Here is an 11,074-nt window from a genome sequence, read left to right as displayed (position 1 = left end):
GCTCCAGCCAGGCAGCGGGTCCTGTGCACATATCTAATCAGTTGTTATACTCTTCACGCTAACCTGACCTCAATTTTTATAGAATTTCGTTCTTTTGCAGCTCATTTCACGTAGCTCAGTGACACACACACACACACACACAGGGCATCGTCGGAGGTAGACGTCCGTTACCGGCGCTCCATACCAGACCAACACGGCCAGAGGCATTACCTAAATAAGTATCTTTGAATGAGTCAAGCTCTGGACCAGGTTAGACTAAATGATTTTTCATTATTAAAAGGAAAAGAAATAATAAGTTTAAATAAGACTGGTTCAAACAGAACATAGAACCACGATGCGTTGAGTCAGCTGGGTTTGTTTACACTACAGCAACACGGGGAAAGTGTGCATACTCTGTAAGTACATACTCTGTTCATTTAGTATTACAAAATGGATACATACTTCAGTAAAACAAATTTGGAAAAGAAAAGGGATAAAAGTAAAAAAGCAAAATGATGATTTCTACCAAGAACTGCTTGAAGTGGAGACTCACAATAGACTGGTTGAACGTGTACACAAACTAGAAATGGCTTTCAAAAATGAAATGGATGAAATAAAGAAGCAAATGCACTTGCCAAAGGAACAGATAGAAAAACTAGGAAGGGAGGCCAATAAGAAAGACACAACCATCAGTGAACTAACAGTGGAACTGAGTACGCTTAGGAAGAAAGTGAGTGAAATGGGAAGTACAGTGGTCAATCACGAGAGTGTTATGGAAGAGTTAAAAAATGACACAGAGACAATTAGACAAGCAAGCAGTCTTATGGACCAGAGCAGTGATATTGAGGAGAAGATAACACAGGTGAATGAAGCTGTGCAAAGCTACAAAAATGATGTAGAAACCACATATGCTGAAATGGTGAAAGTAAAGAAAGACTTAGAAACAAGGGTGGAGGAAAAAAGCATTAAAAAGGAAGTGAAAAGAATAATCCAAAACAATCCAAAGTTAGTCAGAGATTCAGTAGAAATAAATAAATCAATAGTAATCACTGGTATAGAAGAGGAAGAAATTAAAAACAAGATCACTAGAGACAAAAAGGAGATGGCAAATGTAATGAGCTTACTGAAAGAAGTATCAGAGGAAACCTGTAGTAAAGACATAGAGGAGCACAAAAGGTTAGGGAAATACGAGAAAAGCAAGACAAGACCTCTAAAGGTGACTTTCCAGAGTGTAAACACTGTGGAAGAGATACTAAAAAATGCAAAGAATCTTATGGAAAAACAGGAGTTCAAAAATGTATGGATAAAAAGATGCCTAACACAAGAGGAACTGGAATTACTGAAAGAGAAAAGGGAGGAAGCAAGAACAAAAAATGAGGGAAGATCAGAAGAGGAGGAGAAGAAATTTTTTTACAAAGTAATAGGATTGCAGGTACGAAAGTGGTACACAAACAGGATGGAAGAAAAAGGAGGAAGTTAGTAGAACCATGTCATGACAAGTACATAAACAAGATGATAAAGTTGATGTACTCAAATGTGGATGGAATGGTATCTAAATTACTAGAGATGAATGATTATGTCAGAGAAAATGAACCACAAATAATATGCCTAACTGAGACAAAATTAACACCAAGGATATCCAATGACATACTAAACTTAGAGGAATACAATATATGGAGAAGAGACAGAAATTTAAAAAAAGGAAGAGGAATTATAATATTAACTAAGAAAAATCTAAAAGTCAAGGAAATAAACCTAGATATACCATCACAAGTAGAACTGATTGCAGTAGAGATCGACACATCTGAAGGTAAAGTAATTGTAGCCAATTTGTACATGCCACCCAGATCAAACACATGGGAAAGAGACGAATATGAGGACCTGGCAGAGAGTACAATTCAGAGTATAAGATCCTTGCTACATAAAATGGAAGAGAAATCGGAAAGAATTATACTAACTGGGGACTTCAATACAAATATAAATTGGAATACTCTAGATATAAATAGCCAAGAAAGCTGTTGGGACCAAAAGCTCCTGGATCTCGTACAAGAGTTTTTCTTAACGCAACATGTGAGGGAAACCACTAGAAAAAGAAGACTTGATGTACCTTCAGTGCTAGATCTAATATTTACTAGGCAAGAAAATGACATTGACAGTTTAATATATCACCCTCCACTCGGCAAAAGCGATCATGCAGTACTAAATTATAACTTCAGGATAGCATATGACATAGTAAACAGCAATGACAGTTACAAAAAGAGCCTAAACTATAAAAAGGGAAATTATCAAGACCTAAAGAAGTATTTCTTAGAAGTTGATTGGGAAAATGAGCTTAGAGGACAAGATTTAAATGCTGTATATACAAGATTTTGTGAATTTTATGAAATAGGAGTCCAGAAGTACATCCCACAGCACAAAGAAGCAGATAAGAAAATACAGAAATGGTTCAATACAGAATGTAAAAAATCAAAAGAAAGAAGAGATTTGTTGTGGAATAGATACAGAAGACACAATAGTGAAAGGGCGTATAATAATTACAAACAGGCAAGAAACGACTATACAAGAATAAGGAGGGAAGCCCAAAAACAGTTTGAAGAGGATATAATAAATAAAAGTAGTGATCAACCAAAGCTGTTTTACAGCTGTATCAGAAGCAAAACCAAAGTAAAAGATATACAGTAATACAAAACATTACGCAGGAGGGAATCACTTATACATAAGAGAAAGATATTTGTGAAGCACTAAATAAGAATTTCCAATTAGTTTTTACAGAAGAAAAAAATTTTGGGAGGGACTATGTGGAACACGCATGTCCACACATACTACCAGATATACAAATAGCAGAAAAAGTAATACAGGAGGTGTTAAGTAGATTAGACAGAGGAAAAGCAAGTGGTCCTGATGAAATTTCATGTTGGGTGTTACAAGAATGTGCAAAGGAGTTAAGTGAACCATTATTTTTAATTTTCAAGAAATCCTTGAGTCAGGGGAAACTACCTGATATTTGGAAAAAAGCAAATATAGTCCCCTTATTCAAGAAAGGAAATAGACAAAATCCTCTCAACTACCGACCAGTATCACTGACCAGTGTTGTAAGCAAGGTATTAGAAAAACTTATAAGAAAAGCTTGGGTAAATCATCTAGAAGAACACAGTATGATAACAGAAAGACAGTTTGGTTTCAGAAAAGGAAAATCATGTGTTACTAATCTGTTGAGCTACTATGACAGAGTAACAAACACAATACAGGAAAGGGAAGGATGGGTGGACAGTATCTATTTAGATTTCAAGAAAGCTTTTGACACAGTACCACACCAAAGACTTATATGGAAACTGTACCATTCGAGGCAAACTGTTTTGTTGGATGCAAGACTTTCTCATAAAAAGAGAAATGAGGACAGTACTAAGAGGAAACTACTCATCAAGGAAAGAAGTGACTAATGGAGTACCACAGGGTTCGGTGCTGGCACCAATCATGTTTTTAGTGTACATAAATGATATATACAGTAACACTGGAAATGAGAGCTATCTGAATATGTTTGCAGATGATGCAAAAGTACAAAGGAGAGTTACTAGCACTGACTCTTGTAGGGAGCTACAAGAAGAATTAAATAAACTTCATGAATGGAGTAGTACATGGCAAATGGAATTCAATGTGGACAAGTGTCATGTAATCAAGTTTGGTAAAAGTGGAAAAAGACCTGATTGGGATTATAAGTTAGGAAATAAAACCCTATACACATCAGAAAGAGAGAAAGACCTAGGTGTGATTTTCAATAACAGACTATCTCCGGCTGACCACATCAGCGAGAAGGTACGGAACATGTATACACTGCTTGCAAATATGAGAATAGCATTCACATACATAAATGAAGACATGCTAAGAAGGAAAATAACATCATTCATTAGACCAACCCTGGAATATGCATCAACAGTCTGGAGTCCTCATCTCAAAAAGCATATAGACTAGATTGAAAAAGTTCAAAGGGCCGCTACAAGATGGATACCAAGCTTAAGGGTCCTAAGCTACGAAGAAAGACTAAATAAACTGAATCTACCAACACTACAGGAGAGAAGGAAAAGAGGTGACATGATAATGCTATATAAGTGCATATCAGGAAAGGAGAAAATAGACATAAATGATTACTTAACATATGGAGAAGCATCAGCAAGAGGACACTGCAAAAAACTGCATAAGGAGAGGTGATAAAGACTTAAGGAAATTCAGTTTCCCAAACAGAGCAATTGATCAATGGAATGCACTACCGAATGAAATAGTGTGTGCCAAAACAATTCACAAATTTAAGGATATGTACGATAAATATGGTTTAAGACACGGGACAGTACGAGCTTGACTCATTCCTGTAAAGATACAATTAGGTAAGAACACACACACACACACACACACACACACCTAAAACTCTATGTTCCATCCATTAGGCTTCATGACTTGCATCACATTCTATTAATCACTCGATACAACTCAACCTTCAAGATGGAGAGATGTCAATGTTAGCTCGTTAGAGTAAAAATAGTATATTACAGCATCGAGGAATGATGGAAGTATGATTATATGCATAACTAACAATGTCTCTTCTCTTTTTACAGGAGGAATAGGAAATATGGAAAAAACAGCACTTTCCTCTCCTCGCCTATCCTGCAAAATCAGATCCAGCAGATCAGCATCACCAGCATTCCATCTCAAAACAAGGATTCGATTGTGCATGTGTTCAAACCCTTTGTCTTCGAAGCCTTTGAACCCGATCACCTCCCCGCTTGCCCCAGACTCCCTCTCGCTGTCGGCTAGAAGGTATGCAGCGCACGTTGTCGTTGAGGTATTGATTAGTTTGTTATATATTAAGTCCTGTAGCATGACCCCTTGTTATTTTGTTCTTGTGATTAAGCTTGAGAGAGGCATGTAGTAGTGAGGGTTGTAGAAAGTGGAAACTGTACCCAACCCCTCCGAGGCGGAGAAAATAATTTTGTGACAGTAAGATACGACACAACATTTCTCACTCGGATTTTGCATCATCGTATTTTGTTTCAGATTACCAGGAACCTTTTCTTTTTTTTTTTGCTCTAGCTCCGAGACACTGATTCACAAGCGGGTCTATTTACCGATTGATTTGAAACTCGCTGATTTACGGACGGGTTCATTTACTGATTAACGGATTCGAAACTCGCTGATGCACGGACGAGCTTATTTACCGATTTATTGGCTGGCTGGCTTATTGAATGACCGTTTAATTATTGACAGACTGGTTGATTCGCCAACTGATTCACTCTGATGTATTCACTGACAATTATTTCTTGACCTACTGATTTACTGACATACTGACTGACTGATTTGTTGACTGGTGTACTGACTGATTTATTGACTGATATACTGACGGATGTATTTATTGACTGATTTGTTGACTGATACTGACTGACTGATTTGTTGACTGATACTGACGGACTGATTTGTTGACTATGTTGAGTTATTTATTGATTGATATGCAGAGGCTTCCGCAGGATTTTTTGTAAGGGGGGGCAAAATAAATTATACTTATGTGCGGTTATATCAAAATACACACACTCCAAATAGGCATAGGCATATACTTACATGAGTTACATGACTTACATCAAATGATAGTGACAGAATGCATGAATCGGCTCAAATCACTCAATCATCCATGAACAAGAACTGAAGACGTCGAATTCCAAGGGGGAACTGTCCCCCCTTCCCCCCTCTCCGGACACCCATGCGGATATGCAAACTGATTTATTGACTGATATACTGACCGATTTATTGACCGATATACTGACTAATTTATTGACGGACAAACTGATAAGCTGACTGATTTTTTACTGATTTAATGAGTGATTGACTAATATATTAACTGACTAACCTGTTAACTAAGTGACTGTCTGACTGACTGATATACGACTGACTAATTTAGTGACTGCTTAATTTACTGACTGATAGACTGAGTGATTGGCTGACTGTTTTACTGACTGGCTGACCTTATGACTGACAGATTGGCTGACTGAATGACTGGTGTAGTGACTGACTGATTTATTGACTAACTGATCGGTGTACTAACTGCAATAATAAGCATCCGACTGACTGACTGGCTGATTGATTGGGTAATTAACAGAAAATGAACAAATTAACTGCCTGACTAATTTCCTGACTGATCCATTGACTGATTTACTGTTTTAATGACTGACTGAAGTCCTGAGTGACAAATTTTTGTCCCATTCGTGTATACTTATCTGACTGGTGTTCATAGGGAATAACAAAGAATGGGCACCAGTGATAGCTGCACAGACCCTTGCAGTTTTCTAAGGGGAAGGAGCAATTATTTACTTATGCATTTAAATATCACCCTTCTGGCCCCTCTGTGTCCTATTTCCGACTCTTCTCACACGACACAGGTATTCGATGAAGATTATGGTGATAATGTTGGCGATGGTGATGATTATGATTATGATGATGGTGATGATGATGATTGATGGGGATGATGATGATGATTGATGGGGATGATGATGATTGATGGGGATGATGATGATGATGACAATGATGATGATTATGATGTTGCTGATGTTAATGGTTTTTGTCGACAGACAGACGAATGAACCTGCAAGTAATCTATCAGCAGTCAATAACCATCCAGCCAGCCAGCCATTCATTCACCCAGCCAACAGTCCAGCCAGCCAGCCAGCCAACCAATGATCCATCCATCCACCCAGCCAGCCAACGATCCATCTATCCACCCGCCCAGACAGAAGGTACTTCTCTCCAGTATGTTAGAAGCTAAGTTAATTTCCCTCTGTCTCTCTTGTCTTTTATTTGTTTTCTAGGTCAAGATTTTTTATTTCTAACGTCTCTTAAACGATTTATCTTGGAGGCTGCACCTAAATATTACCTTGTTTGTTGCTGATGAAAGCTATGTCGATATTAAACGATACATATAAGACAGTGTTAGTTTTCTGTGAAAATAAATCACTAAAGAAGAGGTACTACGAAGTCACTTAAACAATAAATAATTGCACGATGTAGACCGAATTTTAAGACCTGGAATCATACCTACAAACTCACATGTAATGCTGTGTTTTTAAGGCGACTTCTCGTCGTAAAAACACGAGCACTGGACGGGGTCCTTTGGCTAGACCGGATGTAATGCACTAACAAAGGAACAGGGCATAAAAAGAGACAGTACACCGAATCACATCTATTGCTTAAATTCTATCCCTTACAGCGCTACATACACAACATTTGGTACACAATTACACAGAGATACAACAATACACTTATAATTGGATCCAATCTGCTTTTGCACAGGGCACAGGGCAGTCAGGGATATGGGTCACTGTTATTGAGGAGAGATAACTCTTCACTGCGATGGTCAATCGAGAACACTGGTCGTGCCACTGGTGGATAATAATAAACGGGGGAGTCTCACTTATATTCACTGTGATCGGGAGTCTGTGGGGGATATGATACTATAATAAAGGTAGGGTGCGTGTGGCGACATCCGACACCGTCACCTAGTCGCAGGGAAGCACTTTATTAACCTTTCGGCTCGTTCACACACCTACCTTCGACTCCACAGAAAACTCCCCGCTTCCTTTCTGAGAGGGGGAACTGAGCTGTTTAATGTTCAAGCACGACTTACTCCGATATCACTGTTTAACATAACTTTTATTTGTCACTGCCACTGTGCATTGGATCACTGTCACTGTATTAGGGGTCACTGTCACTATCACTGTTCTACCCGTGTTTCTTTGGTAGTTGGGTCACTAGTACTTACTGTCCAGGGAGGTTCCCTTGTTTAGGGCCTCGACCTGAGGGGCGGCTCCTTCCTAGGGCCGCACTGGTGGGGTGCAGGGAGGCCTCGTAGTCTGGGGCCTCGATCTGATCGGGGGCCCTCGGGACTAGGACCGAACAGGCGGAGGATTCGGGCCTGCTTCTTCTTCTGCTGGGGCGTGAGAGAGCCTAGGTCGCCGTCGTCGGGGAACGTGGTGGAAGGCCTGGGCGTCCGGGGTCTGCAGGTGCTCAGGGGGAGAGGCGCCGTCAGGGCTGGGCTGCGGCAGCGACTCCTGTAGGGCTCCAACAGTGCTAAGGAGCGTCCGGGTGTGGGCGGTAACTCCGCAATCGGGCCTTGCCACCACTCTAACGCCTCCGCTTGGCCAAGAAGCCTGGATGGCGACGAAGGGCTCCCCGGAGGGAGAGAGGCTTGAGGGAGACTCACGCTCTTCGTGGTTCCCTGAGTGTGTTCACTGGGCTGAGGTGGGGCTCCACTTCCCCTAGTATGGACTTTGGCTGGTGCCGTGAACTTGTCCGGCGTGCGAGGGACACCAGTAGGGTGATCGGGGTCGCCCTTTCGCCGAGGCAAGCGGCCGTCAGCGTGGTGTTCCTCCCGCAGTAGGGAACAAGCCGGAGTGAGGGGCACGAGGGCCGCACTCTCTCCAATACGGACAGATCCTACCGTCAGGGAATTCTCCACCCTGGCACGTGCCCCAGTCGTAACTGAGTGTCTGCCCGTATGGGAATCGACTAATGGAGAAACGGGATCACCCGTCTGCTCCGGCGAGAGGCCGGCCCCGAGTCGCTGCTTCCGTAATTGGGTAGCGCTACACGTACGGTAGCAGGGTCTCTCTACCCTGGACCGTATTCTGGCCGTAGCCAAAGTACAACTGGAGAGGGATGCACACAGGCAACTCTCTCTCTCCTCAGCGTGTTAAGGCCGGAGCCTGGGGTCACCTTCCCCTTTACACACTTTGTCAGGCCGTAGCCTGTGTCTGTTTCTCTTTTAAGGCCATAGCCTTGGGCCTCTTCCTGCCCTTGGGCCTCTTCCTGCCCTAGAGGGTGTAGCAAGACCGTCAAGACGGTGCTACTTGGGACTGACCTCTTTTCAGTCCCACCCCTGGTCTGACGGTCACTCGTTCGTTCGTTGCGTTTTCCTCTCCTATAGAGAGGGCCGGGCCTTGTAATAGCCCAGTCGGAGCTTGTGTCTGAAGATGTAGGTGGGCTTGATTGACTTAATGAGGGGGCAGATATCACGGAGTGATTCTGTGCTTTTTTTTTTTTTTTTTTTTTTTTTTTAGTGAATATAGGTCACCGGCATGTCCTGCGCCTGCACACGACGATGTGTGAAAACCTCCCCGCATGCAGGCACAAACGCGCAGGTGACTGTAGGGGAGGAGGAAGGGGGGGGAGGGGATTAACGGTGTGAGTGACGTTAGGGAGGGGGAGGGAAGCGATGAACTGTATCTATCAGGGTGGAGTGGGGCGTGGTGGAAAGGACAGTAGAGGCTGTCAGTCTGAGATTTGCTTCTAGTTGGGGAGTTATATTTACGCGTGGCATATCTGAGTTGTGGGGGATGGCGGGTCTATGAAGCTTGTTAGTGGCAGGACAGCTGAGGATGTAGTGGAGGAGCGGGAAGGAGGTGTTAGTACTGCAGTGATCGCATTCAATTGGGGTGTCGTCTCCTTGTATTTGTGCAAAGTTTTTGTAGCCCAGTCTGAGTCGCCTCAGTTGTTTAAGGGTTTTACTGTTTATGTCGTGAGCAGCGGGAAGGGGCTTATAGTTGGTGGTGTTGGCATACCAGACAGCAGAGGGGGATGCCGCTGAAACTTGTTCTTCATGTTCCCTTTTATTGAGTGCGGCTGCCTGGGTCTTGATGGAGTTTTTAGTTTGGCTGAAGCTCATGGGTATGTCAACTTGTACGAAGGGATATTCTGTAGCGATTTTAGCGAGTTGGTCTGCCTGTTCGTTGCCCGCAATTCCAACATGACTCGGTACCCAATGTATTGTTATTGTGCCTCCTGCATTGCGGATTTCTTGGGCTGTAGCTAGTATATCAGTGATTAAGTGGATGTTGTCTGTGTGCGTCTGTTTTTTTAATGTTTGTATGGCGCTAACCGAGTCAGTGTGGATGATGATGTTAGAGTTGGGATTGATTTCGAGGGCATCATCCATTGCTGTTAGAATTGCTACAAGTTCTGATTGAAGGGTGGAGGCTCCGTCTGTGATCCTTAAACCGTACGAGTGTTCGCGGTTTATAACTGCCGCTCCTGCTTTTCCCTCGTTAACTGAGCCATCTGTATAGTAGGTGACAGAGGTTGGGGTTGTAAGGGAGGCGATTCGCCTAAGGCTCTCTTGTCTTAATTGTTGAGTGGGAGTTGAGGCTTTGGGTGGAGAACTGGCGATAATGAGTCTAAATAGGGGGGGGCTCCAGGGTGGGAGAGGGTGATATGCCTCGCTAGGCCTGTCTGGGGGGAGGTTTAGGAGGGGAGTAATGTTGTATTTATGGATGGCTTTGGCAGCGCAATGACTCCAACTGTTTGTGAGTAGGTCGGGGTGCAGGTTAGCTGCTGCCGTCAGTCTTGTAAGAATGGGGAGGGTAGAGCCTTTGTGAGCTAATTTGACTGTTAAATTAGCTACCCTTGCCTGAATTCTTAGGTGTAAGGACTCCATGTTACATTCCATTCGTAAGTTACAGAGGCGGGTCCACATGGGGGAACCCGTCATTGTCCTAAGAGCCTCATTCTGAATGACTTCTAATTTATTTACTAGGTTTGGAGAGATGGAAGGTAGTGCTGGGGCTGCGTAGTCCACTATTGAGCGTATGGCTTGTATATAGAATAGACGCAGTACTTTATAAGATGCTCCTTCCCCCTTTCTTGCTATGGACCAGAGAGCATTGAGTCTGAGTTTAGTGATATCCCTGAGGTGTTGAATTTCTTTATTAAAGGTTAGGCTTTTGTCAAAATAAACTCCCAGGTATTTGTGAGTGTTAACATAGTTAATGGGGAATGTACCTAGGAGAAGCTGGCTTGGTGGTGTAGGAATTCTAATAGGGAGAGCCTTGGTTTTCCGTGGGTTGATTTTTTAATCCCAGGTCTCTGCATTTATTGTGTAGGGTGTCAAGTGCTTTTTGCGCTCTTTGTGCATAGTGTCCCCCATAAACTACCAGGGTAAGATCATCAGCGTAACATAGGAGACGGGTCCCCTGCCCCAGGTTAAGGTGTAGGAGGCATTCTACAAGGGTGTTGAACAAAGTCGGGCTGATGATGCTACCCTGGGGAGTTCCATTGATATGCTGGT

The 11,074-nt window shown here is 42.6% G+C and overlaps 1 protein-coding gene across 1 annotated transcript; it reads right to left on the bottom strand.

The window, feature by feature from the left end:
- Positions 1–9,205: 9,205 nt before the first annotated feature.
- LOC145400459 (uncharacterized) lies at positions 9,206–9,946 on the bottom strand. Its single transcript, XM_080272973.1, has one exon. It carries the CDS (start codon positions 9,944–9,946, stop codon positions 9,206–9,208), a length of 741 nt encoding a protein of 246 aa, XP_080129099.1.
- Positions 9,947–11,074: the final 1,128 nt, after the last annotated feature.

This window comes from Coenobita brevimanus, chromosome 52 (assembly GCF_032717465.1).
Source record: "Coenobita brevimanus isolate Jiangsu-jjx chromosome 52, ASM3271746v2, whole genome shotgun sequence".
Classification (NCBI taxonomy): domain Eukaryota; kingdom Metazoa; phylum Arthropoda; class Malacostraca; order Decapoda; family Coenobitidae; genus Coenobita; species Coenobita brevimanus.
This window is presented reverse-complemented; position numbering and strand designations above follow the sequence as displayed.

What these genes read in the sequence shown, in the direction of transcription:
- LOC145400459 (XM_080272973.1), bottom strand. Translation starts at nt 9,946, where the DNA reads ATGGATGATGCCCTCGAAATCAATCCCAACTCTAACATCATCATCCAC.